The sequence below is a fragment of the Antechinus flavipes genome, chromosome 6, assembly GCF_016432865.1.
Source record: "Antechinus flavipes isolate AdamAnt ecotype Samford, QLD, Australia chromosome 6, AdamAnt_v2, whole genome shotgun sequence".
Lineage (NCBI taxonomy): Eukaryota > Metazoa > Chordata > Mammalia > Dasyuromorphia > Dasyuridae > Antechinus > Antechinus flavipes.
This window is the reverse complement of record NC_067403.1, coordinates 251,242,912-251,262,966: the sequence shown is the minus strand read 5'-3', so window position 1 is coordinate 251,262,966 and position 20,055 is coordinate 251,242,912. Positions and strand designations below refer to the sequence as shown.

Genomic DNA, 20,055 nt, shown 5'->3' with positions numbered 1-20,055 from the left:
GAGGCTTCTTTCTGGGTCAGTCCCCAGCCCAGCGTCTAACTGGTCTAGCCTGGGAAAAAATCCCTAACTCTAAGATTTCATTGACCAGCCCAATGGACAATTTAATTTGAGGGATTATTCTAATGATATTTGAAGGGACATACTAGAAGAACTTTGCTCTACTGTTCTCTTTGTTCTGCCATTTTGGCTGATTGGAATTCCTTGAAATATAATGTCCAGAAACCATTTTAGTCAGTTTTCTGGTGTACTAATGATGCTTAAGCCTTCTTTCATCAATGTCTTAATGGTTAGTTGTTTTGAAACATATATTTTTTCTAATTTTACATTTATTAGTTTTATTTGTACAAAGGCTTTTTAATTTGATGTAATCGAAATTTTCTATTCTGTGATCAATAATGGTCTCTAGTTCATCTTTGGTCACAAATTTCTTTCTCCTCCACAAGTCTGAGAGATAAACTATTCTATGTTCCTCTAGTTTATTTATAATCTCGTTCTTTATGCCTAGGTCATAGACCCATTTTGATCTTATCTTGGTATATGGTGTTAAGTGTGGGTCCATGCCTAATTTCTGCCATACTATTTTCCAATTATCCCAGCAGTTTTTATCAAATAATGAATTCTTTTCCCAGAAGTTAGGGGCTTTGGGTTTGTCAAACACTAGATTGCTATAATTGACTATTCTGTCTTGTGAGCCTAGCCTTTTCCACTGATCCACTAATCTATTTCTTAGCCAATACCAAATGGTTTTGGTGACTGCTGCTTTATAATATAATTTTAGATCAGGTACAGCTAGGCCACCTTCATTTGATTTGAAAAAACCAACAAAATAGACAAACCCTTAGTAAATCTGATTAAAAAAAGGAAAGAGGAAAATCAAATTGTTAGTCTTAAAAATGAAAAGGGAGAACTCACCACTAACGAAGAGGAAATTAGAGCAATAATTAGGAGTTACTTTGCCCAACTTTATGCCAATAAATTCGACAACTTAAATGAAATAGAAAAATACCTCCAAAAATACAGCTTGCCCAAACTAACAGAGGAAGAAGTAAATATCCTAAACAGTCCCATCTCAGAAAAAGAAATAGAACAAACTATCAATCAACTCCCTAAGAAAAAATCCCCAGGACCAGATGGATTTACATGTGAATTCTACCAAACATTTAAAGAACAATTAACTCCAATGTTATATAAACTATTTGAAAAAATAGGGATTGAAGGAGTCCTACCAAACTCCTTTTATGACACAGACATGGTATTAGAAACACTAGCCTCGGCAATAAGAGTCGAGAAAGATATTAAAGGAATTAGAGTAGGCAATGAGGAAACCAAACTATCACTCTTTGCAGATGATATGATGGTATACCTAGAGTACCCCAGAGATTCTACCAAAAAGCTATTGGAAATAATTCATAATTTTAGCAAAGTAGCTGGCTACAAAATAAATCCCCATAAATCCTCAACATTTTTATACATCACCAACAAAACCCAACAGCAAGAGATACAAAGAGAAATTCCATTCAGAATAACTGTTGATACCATAAAATATTTGGGAATCTATCTACCAAAGGAAAGTCAGGAATTATATGAGCAAAATTATAAAAAAGTCTCCACACAAATAAAGTCAGACTTAAATAATTGGAAAAATATTAAGTGCTCTTGGATCGGCCGAGCGAACATAATAAAGATGACAATACTCCCTAAACTAATCTATTTATTTAGTGCTATACCAATCAGACTTCCAAGAAAATATTTTATTGATCTAGAAAAAATAACAACAAAATTCATATGGAACAATAAAAAGTCGAGAATCTCAAGGGAATTAATGAAAAAAAGAGCAATTATTTTGAAAGGATTATTCAGGACACAATTTCAGACAGAGTATGATTTGAAAACATCTTCAAGAAAACTTCAAAGAAAAATAAACCTGGGTAGAAATTTGATTGCAATTTCACAAAGAGAAAAGGCAAGATATTCTTACAGACCTGAGTTCTGAGATCCTATACCTGGAGATATAGGCTCAGTCACAGGTGTATCCTGGACCCACACTTGGTGAGGCTTCTTTCTGGGTCAGTCCCCAGCCCAGGGTCTAACTGGTCTAGCCTGGGAAAAAATCCCTAACTCTAAGATTTCATTGACCAGCCCAATGGACAATTTAATTTGAGGGATTATTCTAATGATATTTGAAGGGACATACTAGAAGAACTTTGCTCTACTGTCTATTTCTTCTTGCAGCTCTCTTAGTTTCTCTTTTAAGAATTTAGATGCTACCCCACTTGGTGCATATATGTTTAATATAGATAGTGCTTCATTATCCATGCTACCCTTTAGCAAGATATAGTGTCCTTCCTTATCTCTTTTAATTAGGTCAATTTTTGCTTTAGCTTGATCTGAGATCAGGATGGCTACCCCTGCTTTTTTGACTTCACCTGAAGCATAGTAGATTTTGCTCCAACCTTTTACCTTTAACCTGCATGTATCTCCCCGCTTCAGGTGTGTTTCTTGTAAACAACATATTGTAGGATTCTGGCTTTTAATCCATTCTGCTAATCGCTTCCTCTTTATGGGGGAGTTTACCCCGTTCACGTTTATGGTTAGAATGACCAATTCTGTATTACTTGCCATCTTGTTAACCCCGGTTTATGCTTTCCTCCCTTCTTTCCCCTTTCCCCCCCTTCCAAGTATTAAGCTTGTGAGCACCCCTTGCTTCTCACAGCCCTCCCTTTTTAGTGTCCCTCCCCCCGCCTTAGAGTTCCTCCCCCTATCTTACCCCTTTCCCTCCCAGTTCCCGTATTCCCTTCCGCTTAGCTTATTCCTTCCCTTTCCACTTTTCCCTTCTCACTTTTCAATGAGGTGGGAGAAGTTTCACCATAGATTGAATATGTCTTAAGATTTTTCACTTAAAGCCAATTCTGAAGGCAAGTAAGATACCCACTATATTCATCCCCCTCCATTCTTTCTCTCAGATATAATAGGTTTCCTATGCCTCTTCATGAGATGTACTACCCCCACTTTACCCTTTTTCTGGTACAATGTCCTTTCCACATCAATTTCTAGAACAAGGTATACATGTATTCTTTATACATCTATATAGTCAAAATATAGTTCCCAAGATTAATCTTTACCTTTTTAGATTTCTCTTGAGTTCTATATTTGTAGATCAAACTTTTTGTTAAGTTCTGGTTTTTTCATCAGAAATAGATGAAATTCGCTTACTTCGTTGAATGTCCATCTTCTTCCCTGGAAAAAGATGCTCATTCTCGCTGGGTAAGTTATTTTTGGTTGCATACCAAGTTCCTTAGCCTTTCGGAATATCATATTCCAGGCCCTTCGATCTTTTAATGTGGATGCTGCCAGATCCTGGGTGATCCTTATTGTGGCTCCTTGATACTTGAATTGGGTTTTTCTAGCCGCTTGCAATATTTTTTCCTTCATCTGAGGGTTCTGGCATTTGGCCACTATATTCCTTGGTGTTTTGATTTTAGGATCCCTTTCAGTGGGTGATCGATGAATCCTTTCAATGTTTATTTTTTCCTCTGTTCCTATGACTTCTGGGCAGTTCTCTTTGATAATTTCCCGGAAGACAGTGTCCAGGCTCTTTTTTTCATCATGTTTTTCTGGGAGTCCAATGATTCTCAGATTGTCTCTCCTGGATCTGTTTTCCAGGTCTGTTGTCTTCCCCAGAAGGTATTTCACATTTTTCTCCATTGTTTGATTTTTTTGGATTTGCTTGACTGATTCTTCTTGTCTCCTCGAGTCATTCAATTCCACTTGTTCAAGTCTGATTTTCAGTGAAGTGTTCTCTTCACTCACTTTTTTAAAATCTTTTTCTAATTGTCCAATTGAGTTCTTTTGTTCTGTGGAATTTTTTTCCATTTCGCCAATTTTGTTTTCCAGCTCACCAATCCTATTTTTCAAGGATTTTACTTCTTTATCCACTCTCTCTTTAACTTTCTCCAGGCTCTTTTGCCAAGCCTCCCTCTCCTTTTCCCAAGCTTCTCTCTCCTTTTGCCAAGCCTCACTCTGCTTTCCCCATTTTTCTTCTAGCTCCCTTGTGAGAGCCTTTTTAATCACTTCTATGAGGTTCATCTGTGCTGAGGAACAGACGATCTCCTCCTTTGGGGATTCACCTGGGGACTGCCTGTTTTTAGTCTCCTCAGGATTTAGAGTCTGCTCTCTATCTGTATAGAAGCTGTCAAGGGTTAAAGTCCTCTTCAGCTTCTTGCTCATTCTGTCTATTAATCAGAGACAAACTACCAAAGAAAAACAGAAAAAACTGGAGTCTTTCTTTGGGGGGGGGCTGGGTGTGTTATCGAGCTTCCTCTACAGACTGCAGGGGGCAGTAGTGAGGCACTAGCAGGACTGTGCTGGGCCTGCGCTCTGAGATCCCAAAGCGTGCTGAGTCACTGAGGGGGGGTAAGGGGGGGGCGGCCAGGTCCTGAGAGACTCCAGCTGTTTGGGGTTGTATTCTTCAGCCCCGGTGTTTTTAGCTTCTCTGCTGGGCTGTTGACTTGCTGCCGGAGGAAAGTATCCAAACCTGTAGCGAAGCTCTCCCCGCAGAGACGGCTACGATCACTCTCCACCCCCTCTCCAGTCTGCTCCTGTGCCCTCACTGCCGCTGCCCGCCGCCTGCGCTTGATCTAAAACCGCCCCAGCCCTCCAGTAAAGACAGACCTTTCTTGGCGGATCTCAAGGATGGCTTCTCTTGGTAACTATTTGTGGGTTTTTTTTCAGTCAAGCATTGATTCAGAGGCTTGTAATGAAATGGATAGTGAGAGAAAGCGTGGAGCTTATGCAGCTGTGAGCCTCCTCTCCGCCATCTTAACCGGAAGTCCCGAGGCCACATTTTTTTTGGCATTTTTCCACTATCCTTCTCATTCAATTTTTAAAACCATTTTAATTTCTTAAAAACACTTAGTCCAGCAAATTTTAAGCTAACCTAATGAAAATCAGTGTGAATTCAAACTATTTATTAAACATTATATGTATTTCTAAGTGTATATCTATAATGAGAAATTAAGTCAAATACTTAAGCCAATTCCTGATCTAGAAAAGTCCCAAGAATAGATAGAATAGGCAGGGATTTGAAAATTGATCTAACTGTTGAAGATAGTAAAGAAAAATATTATATGGACCTCGGAAAAGTTACCTTTTATTCTTTTTTACATACACTCCTACACACACACACACACATACACACACACACACACACACCAAAATATCATTGTATATGTTGGGTGGGAAAGTGAAATATGATGTCTCAGAAATATTTTAATATTTATTTCACTAATTAATAATAATTTACATAATTTTTCAGGTAACCAGCAATAACTTTATTTTTCCTGAAAATTGCCTATTTATATCTTCTGCCAATTTATTAACTAGGGAATACTTTTTATATTCCTACATTTGGTTCAGTTCCCTATTTTTTTATGAAATGAGATGTTCTTCAAAGACATTTGGTGCAAATATATACATAAGCACAAATATATGTATATATATCTTAGTCTGTATATATATATATATGTATATATATCTTAGTCTGTATATATATATATGTATATATATCTTAGTCTGTATATATATATATACACATATATATGTATGTATGTGTATATATATATATAGCTAGTTTGCTAAACTGCCTTCCAGTTTGGCCTCCAAATTTTCTCAAATGGTGCATTGGATTCTGAAAGCTAGAGTCTTTAGATTTATCAAATTCTGGATTACCAACGTCCTTAGATTGTATTGTGTAATACATACAATATGTGTATTGTGTCTTTAATCTAGTCCTCTGAGCTAGTACTTTATTTCTTAGCCACTACTACTTTGTCATCTAGTTTATAATCTGCTGTTGCAAAAGTAGCTTTCATAGTTTTTTTTGACCTTTGGATTGTCTGAATACTCTTGGCTTTTGTTGTTCCAGATGATTTCTATGTGATTTTGTTTTAATCTCCATAAAATGATACTTTGGAAATTTCATTCATATAGCACTGAAAAAAATTAATGAACTTTGGTGTGATGATCTTTTTATTAATCTTTGGTTTTTAAATCTTTCTTTACTCTGTCTAGTTGTGGGATCAAAATGATATTTGTGTCACAAAACCCCTTTGTTTAGCTTTTTAATCCATTTTTTTCAAATTCATCATATAATATTGTGGTAAATTGTTCTAAAGAATTATAAGAGAATTCACTTATAGGAGACAGCTGAATGGTACAATGGATAGAGCACTGCTCTTGGAGTCACAAGGACCTGAGTTCAAACCTGCTTCAGTCACTTAGCACTTCCTACCTGTCTGGCTATGGTACCTGGGTTATAAATAATAGGAAAATTTCCAACATGACAACTTAACTGTCTTTCTCAATCTTGCTCCCTACACTACTCCATGGACAAAATCAGGAGAAATAGACTCATGACTCAGTAGCAATTTCAACTCCATTGTACCTGAAATTAACAGGAAAAGGAGCTGATGAGGCAGGCACCCTAAGACTCCCTACCTCCTCATGTTTAAAGTGTCATTTCTTCCACTAATAAAATACAATAAAAAATACAATACAATAATAAAAATGCAGCATGGGGCCACCATAATCCTGGAAACAGCAAGATTCATATGCTTGACTTCAAACGTGGCCTCAGGCATTTTCTAGTTGTATGACTCTAGACCAGTCATTTAATGTCAACTGGCCTCACAAATACTAAAAACAAACAATTCTGCCTCCTGCCCAAACAGAAAAACACCCACCAACAACAACAGGACAACAACAACAAAAATCCACAAAGCAGGATTCACTCGTAAATGTAACTAGTTGAGGTGATCTTGTCTTAAGAAAATTGTTAAAAGTTAGTTCAATTACTTTGTCCATGATACTGTTACTACTGTGGTGGATATTGTTATTGTTATACAGTTGTGTCTCAGACAACAGGACACCAACTCCTTCTATCCTCCATTATCTCTCAAGGATTGCCCAAATTCTTCTTTGTCTCCATGATACTATCCGTCCATCTTCTTCTCTCCCATGTACTTTTCTTTTCGCCTACAATATTGCTCTATAGCAGCATCTGTTCCAGTGAGTTCAATCTTTCCATCGTATACACTGATTTTTCAAGATTCTGCTTCAATATTTGACCTTCTACTGAATAATCTCAATTGATTTCTGGAACAACTGATATATTTGTCATTTACTGTTCCAGAGACTGTCAAAAGTCTTTTCCTGACCCAAAATTCCAAAGTGTCAGTTCTGGAGGGCTCAGACTTCTTTACATTCAACCCTTAAAAGCTGAGTTTTACCAAGTTCAATTGAATTTGGTTCTCCCTTTCCCTATGTCATTGATTTACCTTTTTATTGTTAACAAATATCAAATCATTTCAATTTGTATAGTTGATAATATGGTTTGAGGTTTGTGAATTTCTTTCCTTCCCTTTTCTCTTGACATTTTCTTTCACATTTCCCTTCACATTCCAGATCAGATATTTCTTCAGATGAATTAGGTTTAAATAGTATTAGATATTTGAATATTTGGTAATCTCTAAACTGATTTTCCTAGTGTGACCTTTACTTATTTACTCACATATCAATCAAACTGCCCAAGTTTACTTCATATTCTGGTAATATCACATCATAAATGAATTAATGAAAGTGTTCTCTTTACTGAATTATCTTGGTTGGTCTAATCATGAACAATTAAAATTTATCCAGTTACTTAATTCTTTCTGTATTTGTGTGAGGAGTTTTCTCAGACTCTCCAATGTTTTGTACAGTCTATAATGTTATTAACAAAAAATGTGTCTTTCTCTAGCTTCCTACATCATTTGATGATTGACAAACAGAATTGTTAGTGATTTTTATGGATTTATCTCCTATCCTGCCATTTTGCTGAAATGACTCATTATTTCAATTTGTTTTTCAGTTGACTTTTTAGAGTTTCCTAGGAAAAAAAAAATCACATCATCTGTAAAAAGTGATAGACACATTTTGTTCTCTTCTTGATCAACCTTGATTTGTTAAACCTCATTGACACAGGGATGGGAAATTGTATGGGTCTACTTCTGAAAGTAAGACAATTAAGGTTTTCCCAGGCTAATGGGAATGGAGTATTTTCTGGCCTAGAAAAGAGAATTTGGAACTGGAGATTCATGGCAGGACATAGTTTCCACTTGGTCTGGTACTAAGATGACACTCATTTCCTGTCAAGAAAGCATAAAGAACTGAGTTCAAAAGTTTCTAAATGTGTAGAAGGAAAAAGAATTGTAGGTTTGTGGCATATTTGGGAATGAGAGGAGAGGAGATCCAAGAGTTGTGAGAATGTCTGGAATGCCAGGTTGGGGACACTAAATTTAGACACAGTTTCTAGAATTACCTAGGAATCAGTTCTTGAATTTTTGTCCTTCTTCTCTTCAGAGTTTTACTTTTGTTTTATATTATTTCTAGAAGAGCGCTGATTTGTAAATTTCTCTATTATCAACCTGGGGAATCTCCTGTTGCTTTTGAAGGGAATATTCATTTTAAAAAAGAAAGAAAAGAAAGAAGAGATCTTGGCAGGGGAATTTTTGTAAATTTTTTTTATTGAACAAATATTAGTGCATTTACATAAAATACTACATCCTATACCTTGTTGTTGGTAGTCATAGTGGTGTTTTGTTTTTTTTAAGAGCAAGTCACAGAATTTCAGCCATCAATTTTCCTTAGAAGTACCTAACTCCGGATATATATTCAAAGATCTCAGAAAAACAAAAGAAGTGTTACTTTGTAATAATAGGTGATGCAACAAATAAATAATATGACCACTAAAATATTCTAGTTGAAGGCAATTTCTTGAAGAAAGAAAAGACTATTATTACTCCTGCATTATTATAGTCTCATTTTTATTATTCCAAGGCAATCAACTACTTATATGCCCAAGCTATTGTTACAAGATGTATTTGATGGAAATAATAAGGCTTTGGAACAGATTTCTAGATCCAATGATCACTCTACAATTCATTAATTAATGGAAAAATGATTGGCTAAATAATTTCGAGTCCATATTCACTGGTTAGAAACCATTCAACTCAGCAAATTAATTAAAATTTTCCCATAAATCTTCTATCATAGATAAGTTCAATTCACTCAAAAATATTTGTTAACGATATAATTCAAGCAAACTGGAGGGAAATTAAAGTTCTAATTTTCCAAGCAACACATCAATGATTCAGAATGCTGGATGGACTTATTAAAATTGAGGCTTGCAAACCAAACAGTCATTTACTTAAATTCCACAATTATTTTCCATCAATATTGAAAAATGTCATTCACATATAATCTGCTATCTGTAAACTAATTCAAAATAACAAGTGATCCCATTCTACCTTTATTCTTACATCAGGAAATAGAATGCTTGCAGAAGGTTATTATATTGAAATTAAAACCAAAGGTGAATATCAGAGAAAACAGAGGCAAATGAATGAGATGCCTTCAACATTTTCTCATAACCGGATTAAAGGAGCTCCTTGACTGTGACTGACGAGCTTGAGAAGCCCTGGCTTCTGAGGGAGTTGCTTTCTTTTTAAGTATCCCCTGAGTATTTTGTTCTATTCTTAGAAGGATCACATAGCACTTGGGAGCAAAGATGCAAGCGAGAATCCCGGCACTGGAGGTCAAAATGGCAAAGACTTCCAAGGCCACAATGGCCTTGCCCTTGGAGCTCTGATACGAGGGCAGGAAGGAGATCCAGACGCTGCAGAACACAAGCATGCTGAAGGTCAGGAACTTGGCTTCATTGAAAGTATCTGGCAGGTTCCTGGCCAAGAAAGCCACGGTGAAGCTCGCCAAGGCCAGCAAGGCAATGTAGCCCAGGACACAGTAGAAGATGAGAAGAGTGCCCTCATTGCACTGGATGATAATGGAGCCAGGCTCAGAGTGGATGTCCATCTCTAGGAAGGGGGGGGATGTCCCAAGCCAGATGCCACAGAGACACATTTGGATGAGGGTGCAGGTGAAAATGAGAGAGTAAGATGCTGTGGATCCCAGCCAGCTCCGAAGCCTGCTCCCTGGTTTGGTGGCCCTGAAGGCCAGAACCACAGTGATGGTTTTAGCTAAAATGGAGGAAATGGCTACTGTAAAGACAACTGCAAATGCCGTTTGTCGCAGCAGGCAGGTGGCTGTGGTAGGATGGCCGATGAAGAGCAAGGAGCAGAGGAAGCAGAGGCTGAGGGAGACCAGCAGAGTGTAGCTGAGACTGCGGTTATTGGCTTTGACTATGGGGGTGTCCCTGTGCTTCACAAAGACCCCTAGGACAAGCACAGTAAGGAGGGAGAAGCATATGGCTGCACAGGCCAGCGTCATTCCCAGAGGTTCTTCATAGGCCAGGAAGATCACAGTCCTGGGGAGGCAATGATCTCTTTCCCTATTTGGATATTGATCTTCAGGGCACTGCAGGCACTGCTCTGCATCTATGGAAAATAGTAAAATCATGCTATATCCCAGACTGACCAGAATTTTGTCTCCTATAAAGCAGTGTTATTCATTTCATAGTGAGCTCCATCTCATTTTTGGACTCCTAAGTAAGAAGGAAAAATATTCTAAAGGCTGAATAAAATAAAGATACATTTCAGTTTCCTTGTTTCTCCACATATGGATAAAATAATGTGTTGAAATTATTTATTTCATATCATAGATTTGCCAAACAAAAATTCAAACTCCCTGCAATCCATTAATTTGAAACCCCTTACAATGAGTCCAAAAGGGTCCTTTTATACACAGTCCAATACTTTAAGAACAGAAATGAAACATTGAAACCATAGAGGAAGGCCAAGAGTTGCTTTTTAAAAATTAAGTGAAAAAGATTTTTTGTTGAATTTCTCTGAAGGTAAGGTTATAGCTACAAGCCATTCTCCAATTGGCACAAGGTTCAAGAATATGAACAATTTTCAGAAGAAGAAATTAAAACCATTTTTAATCATACAAAAAAATGCTCGAAATCACTATTGATTAGAGAAATCCAAATTAAGACAACTGCAGTACCACTTCACACCTCACAGATTGGCTAAGATGACTGGAAAAGATAATGGAAAATAGTGGAGGGGAAGTGGGAAAACTGGGACGCTAATACGTTTTTGGTGGAGTTGTAAATTGATCCAACCATTCTGGAGAGCAATTTGGAACTATGAGGAAAAAGCTATCAAAATTCTGCATCCAGCAGTGGATCTATTGTGTCTGTATCCCAAAGAGATCATAAAAAAGAGAAAAGCAGCCATATGTATAAAAATATTTGAACTGTTCTTTTTGTAGTGGCAAGGAACTGGAATGAGGGTGGATGCCCAACAGTTGGAGAGTGGCTAAACAAATTATGATATATGAATGTAATGGAATATTATTGTTTTATAAGAAATGATCAGCAGGCTGATTTCAGAAAGGCTGGAGAGATTTCTATTATCTGATGCAAAGGGAAGTAGGTAGACTCAAGAGAATACTGTACCCTGAAACAGATACCATGTGATGATCAACTGTGATAGACTTGGCTCTTTTCAACAATGAGACTTGTGATGGAGACAGCCCCTACATTCAGAGAGAGGATTATGAGAACTGAATGTGAATCACGACATAGTATTTCCACCATTTTTTGTCATTATTCCTTTCCTTGGTTTTTTTTCTTATTTTTTCCCTGTTGGTCTGATTTTCTTGTGAAGTATAATAAATAGGGACATGTGTTGAGAAAAAATGCACATGTTTAAACTGCATTGAATTACTTGCAGTTTAGGGAAAAAGAGAGATGAAGGAGGGAGAAAAATTGAGAACACAAGGTATTTTTTCACAAGGATGAATGTTTTAAAATATCTTTGTATGTATTTTGACAAGTGATAAGCTATTATTATAAAAAATAAAGCCTTCATAATAAATATTACACATTATATTCTGAAAAATAATTGTGATTGGAAAAAAAGAAATGCTAACTGAAATAAGGTGAAAAATAGTCTATTTTGGGAGCTTGACCATAATGAAGTAAGTAAAATGAGAATAAAAATCAAATTCCAAAGGACTGACTTAAAGAGTAAGTGTTATATAAACAAATTAGAAGATTTAATAAATGGAGAAAGAAAAACTACCAAGAAAATCCACCCCCCAAAAAAATCCCCCAAAGCGTAAGCTTTCAAATGTACTATTTTATTGATCAATATCAAATACAAAGCAAATCACAATGAGGTCTCATCAGCTTTGACACTGAGATAGGTTTGAGGATGATCAATTTTTATTCATTTTTTTGTGAACCAAGTTTTCTTGAGTTGGGACTCCATCCTCCAGAAAAACAAATCTTTCAAATAATCTCCCTTGAGGACTCTGCTCAAACTTATGCCAAGGGATATTTTCATTAGACTAAATCCAGAGACCAGACTTCTGCCCTTAAACCAAAAGCATCTGTGTTTGAATAGTTTTTAGAATCAAAATATTTTTTTAATTTTTCTGTTAAGAGGGAAGAAGTTTAAAACTAAGTTTTAGACTAAGCTTTCCTACAGGAATGGGGAAGATTCCAATTAGGCTGCAAGGTCAAGGAAGTATTAGGAGTTCCCATGGTAGTAAAATTCTGATGGATTCTGCTTCGACAAATTTTTGGTATCTTTGCCATGGGATGCTTCTAATTATAAGAATGATCACAAAGCATATTGAATGAAAAGGACTGAATCAATGCAATGTTATTTCAACTCAGAAATTATTGTGATTTTGCCAAATACAAAGCACACCACTTTAAGATTAACAAATGAGAATATCCATTACTTTGGAAAAAGGGCAGTTTATCTTTAGGAACCCACCTGTCTGGTTGGAAATTGTCCCTTCAGGACATGGGGTACAAGCATAGCAACACCTGGGCTGGCTTTCAAGAGCTGTCTTTTGGAATCCAGGGCCACACTTCAGATTGCACCTAGAAGTTGGAGTCTATATTTCCAGCAGAGAAAGGGAGAAAATGTTGTTGAAAAAACAACTTTCTAACCCCTGAAAGTTTTGGGTTTTTATGTTTCCATAAATTCAAACATTCTACCTAGAATGTTTCAGGGAATGATAATTTTAGAGAATATGTACCAAAATAAACTAATTGCACAATTAGTGCTTGATTGAATCAATGAATCAGGTGATTTTACAGGCTAATCTTATTCTCTCTCAGGCTGATATTTGAAATCTGTTCTTGGCACTATTGTAAAGGGTCGATGGAATTGATCTATATATACACAGATGGAATTGTATAGAAATACATGTTTGATATCAGCAGAGGCTACAGCTGCAACATTTATATTAAAAATCTCTGAAGCCATTGTGTCTTTAAAATAAAACACAGCTTTGTACAACTGTACCCAACTCAAATACAAACTCAGATTAAATTATTTGTCTATATAAATCCAGATATTGAGTAATCATCTGTAAATAAATGCCTTTGGGGATAATTGTTGTCTACTCTAGTGGATATAAATAGCCTATCACACATTTCCAGTATCTGTGAGAAACATCATTGTACCAGTGAAGAAACAACCAGTGTCCAGGAAACGAAAGAGACAAAGTGATAACATTGATCTTCATTGGCTCCTTACCTGATGGAAATCTTCTGGCCAATCTATGTCTTCTTCCTTAATGTTGAATCTCTGAGCAAGAGGATTCACTTCACCCACTTTGACCAGCGTCTCTATCTGGTCAGGGAAGGATTTATAATTGAGTATATCATATGTCTCAGCATCTGCCTGGACTCCATCCTCATGTGACCCATCACTGGCATTATTGACAGAACTGATGAATTTCAGAAAGTGGTGGATCTGAAATATAGGACAGGTGATTGTTATTCTTTGTGGAAAGAAGAATTATGCCCAAGTCCCAGGTTTGACTATCAATGGAAAACAGGCTCATAATCTGGAGCTTCCAAAAGTTGTCATTCTCCTTTTTGACCTTCTCTTAGAGTTTCTGAACTCTTTTCTCCTTTCTCCTTGAAAACTAAGGACAAATGAAAAATAACAAAACCGGCACCCAATTATTTTCTACAGATATGCTAGGTAAATTGTGGTATATGAATGTTATAGAAAATTATTGTTCTGCAAGAAATCACCAACAGGATGATTTCAGAGAGGCTTGGAGAGACTTACATGAACTGATGCTAAATGAACTGAGCAGAACAAGAACAAGGCAACAAGAAGACTGTGTGATCAATTCTAATGGTCTTGGCTGTCCTCAACAAGGAGGTGATTCAAACCAGTTCCTGTAAAGGCTAGACATCTGGAGAAGTATACTTGAAAGAAGGTGTTAACTCAATAGAATTGGTAAGATAATGTTAATCTAGTTTAGCATGGTGATTAATAGTACTCTAGTTCAGTGCATGTACTTAGTACTGAATATAGTTCTACAAGATTGACATCTATGATAATATAATTATATATATATAATGTATATGTGTTATATATTTTAATATATAACTAATATTATAATTATATATAATTAATATACATATAATATATGCTTAATATTTTTATATACATATATATATGAGCGAAGAAGGATTGGAGGAGAGACCATTCCATCTTGGATCAGGTTCCTGATGGCTTTCCTTTAATTCTCCACCGAAAACAAGTCCCATCTGAAGGCCCTCCAGAAAGCTAGACAGGCCCCCAAGTGAAGGAGAGAGACTGTGAAGGAGCCAATAAAGACTTTGGACTTTATCCCTGGCTATTCTCATGGTAATTACTCTGCTGAAACAAAGGCTGGTTCCAAGTCCTCCAGAAAGCTAACCAGAACATTACAAGTACCAATTGTTTAGTGATGGAGAGAACCATCTACACCCAGAGAGAAGACTGTGGGAAATGAGGGTAGACCACAATATTGCATTCTCACTTTTTCTGTTGTTGTGTGCTTGCATTTTCTTTTCTTTCTCAGGTCTTTTTCCTTCTTGATCCAATATTTCTTGTGCAGCAAGATAACTGTATAAATATGTATACATATATTGGATTTAACATATATTTTAACATATTTAACATGTATTGGACTACCTGCCATGTGGGAGATGGGGTGGGTGGAAAGAGGAGAAAATATGAAAGGGAAGGTTTTGCAAGGGTCAATATTTTAAAAATTACCCATACATATGTTTTGTAAATAAAAAGCTTTAATAAAAAAGAGGAAAAAGGGAGAAATAAAATTGTACAATATAAATCTCAGAAATAGATAAAAAGGTCAATTTAGGAATAAAGGAGAATTTGCTATTCACAGTGATGCAATTCAAAGTTAAAATAAAAGCAAACACAAATGATAATGAAACTAAACCTTTGGCAAAATCATTCCTGAAAAAAATTAGGAAGGAGAATAACTTCAATGGAACAAATTATGAATGAAATTTTAAAATGACAAAGTGTAAGAATATGAAACAATAATTCAATCTGAGGAAGATTTGAAACAGAGTTTTCAGTAAAAACTAGAAATTTATTTGGAAAACTCCGATTGTGATTTTCAGTGGTCAATGGAAAATATTCAAGAAAATTTCCCAGAGAATTACAAAATATAGAATGAGAAGGTTGAAAAACAGAAATTTAATCTACATTGTTGACACTGAGAAATTTAATGGTAAGATCTGATTATTTTGGGGAAAAGAAAAATAATCTAATTGGGCAGAATTCCTAGTACACATTTGTTGTTCAGTCATTAAGTCCTGTCCTACCCTTCATGACCCCATGGACCATAGCCTACATTACCCTGCTATGCTCTACTATATCTCAAAATCTGTTCAAGTTAATATTAATAATTTCCATGACATTATCTATCTTAAACTGTACCATTCTTTGTTCCTTTTACTTTCAATCATTTCTAACAACAGGGTCTTTGCCAGTGGGTCCCATCTTCATATTATGTGGACAAAGGCTTAATTGCTTTAGGATTTGAATTTCCAGTGAACAGTGGGGATTAATTTAAGTATTGACTGATTTTATCCCCTCGACGAACAAGAGTCTTTCTAAAGTCTTGTTCAGCACCACTATTATACCATAGAATCAGTTTTGCAGCACTTATCTTTCTTCTAAGTCCAAATCTTGCAGACATAAATTTTTCTTGAAAACACACATATGAGAGAGGGCAAGAGCCAGAGAGAGAGAGAGAGAGGAGAGTTTTCATTACAGAAAATTTTGTTAGCAAAGTTTAATTCTAGTAATCATCACATATATTACTGTGGGAAAAAATCACCTATAAGAAATGATGTAGTCATTATCATATATAAAAAGGTGAGGAATGAAATACTTGGCTATTAAATCAAAAATGACAGGATGGTATCTCTTGGAATCCAAGGAAAACTGTTCAACATCATAATACAAATGTGCTTTAACCACTGATGGGAAAGAGGCCAAAGTCTGTCACATTTTTGAAGATCTGTAATGTGTTGTCCAAATAAGTCCTATATATACAAAGCAAGTCAAATTTGTCCAAGGAAATGAAAAGACAATGTAATTAAGCAAAGTAGAATTAGAACAGCAGTCAGATTTAGGTTTTTCCTACAAAACAAAGAAGAGCTGCATAGACGAAAGCCAACTTCTACAAATTTTCAAATTGAGTACATTAAGTAAGAAAAGCAAATGGAATATAAAAAAGAAAATTGAGGGATTGTCCATCAATTGGGAAATGGTTGAATAAATTTTGGTATATGTTTCTTATGTAATATTATTGTTCTATGGGAAATGATGAGCAGGATGCTCTCAGAAAAAAATGTTGGAAAATCCTCCACAGATTCAAGCAAAGTAAAATGTACTATATACACAGTAATAGCAATGTTCTGGGATGACCAGTTGTTCTCAGTAGTACACTGATCCATGAATACTCTAAAGAATGTGTGGTGTTCTTCTTTGAAACATAATATAAAGGTTGGTTCTATCTGTGAGCAGGTTTCTTGGGGAGGTAGCCCTAGTATCAGTTCAGATCAATAATCACCCCAAATGTAGCCAGGTGTTAAAAGTTCATTTGCTTGTTCAATAAAAAGTTTATGGCTTCCTCAAAATAGCCTGGTTAGTTTTCTTGGCTTATCTCTCTGCTTGGTTCCAAGAGCTCCCTCCGAATGTCTCCATATCCAAAGGTTTATCCTTCAGCCTCCAGCCAGCCAAGTGGAAAATGGCATGAATCTCTCTTGCCTCCAAGAGACGCCTTGGGGGTTCCTCCCAGAGTGTTCCCTTCGAACCCCTGGCAATGTTCCGAAGTCACTAACTAAAGCTAGGAGCCTCTTTATATATGATCTCCCAAAGGTTGACTCCTCCTTCTGGAGGCAGGGATTAAAGGAGGTGTGAATTTGAATATCTCATATTAAACCCTGAAATCTCCCAAAGTGTGAACTCCAATGAGTACTTAAATACTTCTTGCTTATATGAGCTCTCTAAAGGTGTGAACACAAGCATTGCATCAATTCCATTGAGTTAACACTAGGATTCTAACATCTCCCTTGAGTTATCATCTTGTTTTACGTTGAAGTAACACTAGGATTCTAACATCTCCTGCTTTTTTTTGTTTTAGAACATAGGTGGTTATGACCTCCCTGACTTCTCAAGGAGGTGAGAACCCCCAAAAGAAGGTGATCACACCTTCTCTGACTGCTCAAAAAGGGAGTGAAAACACCATAAAAAGAAGGTGGTCACACCCTCCCTGACATCTCAGCAAGAAAGATGAAAACACCAAAGGAAATACAAAATCAAATCAGATTAGTGGGTTTCTAAAGGGGCTCACTTGAAAGAGGTATGAAACAAGGTGTACATAAATCCATCAATATGGGAGGCATTCTTTGTACAAACAAAACAAATGCAAACAAGATTAGAAGGGAAGCAACAAACCGGGAAAACATCTTCACAGTTAAAGGTTCTGATAAAGGCCTCATTTCCAAAATATATAGAGAACTGACTCTAATTTATAAGAAATCAAGCCATTCTTCAATTGATAAAAGGTCAAAGGATAATAAAAGACAATTTTCAGATGATGAAATTGAAACCATTACCACTCATATGAAAGAGTGTTCCAAATCATTATTGATCAGAGAAATGCAAATTAAGACAACTGTGAAATACCACTACATACCTGTCAGATTGGCTAAGATGACAGGAAAAAATAATGATAAATGTTGGAGGGGATGCGGGAAAACTGGGACACTGATGCATTGTTGGTGGAATAGTGAACGAATCCAACCATTTTGGAGAGCATTCTGGAATTATGCCCAAAAAGTTATCTAAATGTGCATACCCTTTGATCCAGCAGTGTTACTACTGGGCTTATACCCCAAAGAGATACTAAAGAAAGGAAAGAGACCTGTATGTGTCAAAATGTTTGTGGCAGCCCTGTTTGTAGTGGCTAGAAACTGGAAATTGAATGGATGCCCATCAATTGGAGAATGTCTGGGGAAATTGTGGTATACGAATGTTATGGAATATTATTGTTCTGTAAGAAAGGACCAGCAGGATGAATACAGAGAGGCTTGGAGAGACTTACAGGAACTGATGCTGAGTGAAATGAGCAGAACCAGGAGATCACTATATACTTCGACAACAATATTTTATGAGGAAGTATTCTGATGGAAGTGGACTTTATTAACAAAGAGACCTAACTGAGTTTCAATTGATAAATGATGGCCAGAAGCAGCTACACCCAAAGAAAGAACACTGGGAAATGAATGTGAACTATCTGCATCTTTATTTTTCTTCCCGGGTTATTTATACCTTCTGAATCCAATTCTCCCTGTGCAACAAGAGAACTGTTCGATGCTGCAAACATATATTGTATCTAGGATATACTGCAACATATCTAACATATAGAGGACTGCTTGCAATCTAGGGGAGGGGGTGGAGAGAGGGAGGGGAAAAATCAGAACAGAAATGAGTGCAAGGGATAATGTTGTAAAAAAATTACCCTGGCATGGATTCTGTCTATATAAAGTTATTATTAAATAAAATTTTTAAAAAAAGAAAAAAAATGTGGGAGGCATTACACATAATTACATAAAATACATAAGCACATAGCAATATAACACAGGCTAGTAGTAATGTCACCAATAACATGAATCAACATGAGAATTTATACATGTGCATAAGTCCAAGAAATAGTCCAAAAGGAATCTATTGTCCATTAGTTCATGTGCCAGGAATCCAATAATTCCTGTAAGCTCTGAAGTACTGCAATAGTCTCATCAACAATTTTTCATCTCAAGGAATCCAATGATTCCTGTTGAAACTGTCTCACCTTGTGTTACAGAATCCAATGATTCCTGAAGATTTCAAAGCTACTTCAACAGTTTCACTGTCAGCCATGCTCTTTCTGTGTCAGATGTTTCTTAAATGTGATTTTAAAAAATCTTTCCATACCCAGAGAAGAAAATGACTGTGTCATGTGTCTGAATACAGATTGTTGTATATTCTCTCTCTCTCTCTCTCTCTCTCTCTCGCTCTCGCTCTCTCTCTCTCGCTCTCTCTCTCTCGCTCTCGCTCTCTCTCTGTCTCTGTCTCTCTATCATTCCTGCTCTTTTTCTTGTTCTCTTTGTCTCTCTATCTCTCGATGTGTGTATCTCTTTCTCTTGCCCTGTCTCAATTTATTTTATCAGGTTTTTTAAAATTAAATTGAAAGATCTCTTTTCTTTCACAGCATGACTTTTATAGAAATGGTTTGCATAATTTCACATATATTATCTTACAAGGAACTGGAGTGGGAATAATGGAGAGAATCTGGAACTCAAAAGTTTTAAAAATCAAACAAAAATTATTTTAAGTGTAACTGAGGAAAGTATTAAATAAATTATTTTTAAAAGATTGTTATATAAAATTTGAAATAAATAAATCTGAAGTAATTTTATTGTTTCCATCCAGAATTACATGTAATCAAAAGGGGGAAAAAACTGAAAACTATATAAAGGAATAACCCAAGTCATCACTGCATCCTCTCTAGAACAAATCTTTAACAAGAGAATATTGTGTAGCCTATGCTAAGCCCAATTTTTGAAGAGATAGGTTACCTTCCAAGGAAGATCTAGGTTTCTCCCAAGGTCTGATGCCTCCTTTACCTCAGAATGGAGTATTTGATGGAGAGCATGGGCCACTAAATACACTG

The 20,055-nt window shown here is 36.1% G+C and overlaps 2 protein-coding genes across 2 annotated transcripts in view; both read right to left on the bottom strand.

The window, feature by feature from the left end:
* The window catches only part of LOC127541679 (vomeronasal type-2 receptor 26-like), a 32,268-nt gene extending 23,643 nt beyond the window's left edge, over positions 1 to 8,625 (bottom strand). Inside the window, exon 1 of the mRNA XM_051966895.1 lies at positions 8,608 to 8,625. Within this exon, the coding sequence (XP_051822855.1) occupies positions 8,608 to 8,625 (18 nt within the window). The remainder of the gene's footprint in view (positions 1 to 8,607) is intronic.
* An 825-nt stretch (positions 8,626 to 9,450) lies between these two features.
* LOC127541678 (vomeronasal type-2 receptor 26-like) lies at positions 9,451 to 19,262 on the bottom strand. Its single transcript, XM_051966894.1, has 4 exons — positions 19,195 to 19,262; positions 13,554 to 13,746; positions 12,783 to 12,906; positions 9,451 to 10,427 (listed from the first exon to the last, which is right to left on the bottom strand). The coding sequence occupies exons 1-4, from the start codon at positions 19,260 to 19,262 to the stop codon at positions 9,451 to 9,453; spliced, it is 1,362 nt and encodes a 453-aa protein (XP_051822854.1).
* Positions 19,263 to 20,055: the final 793 nt, after the last annotated feature.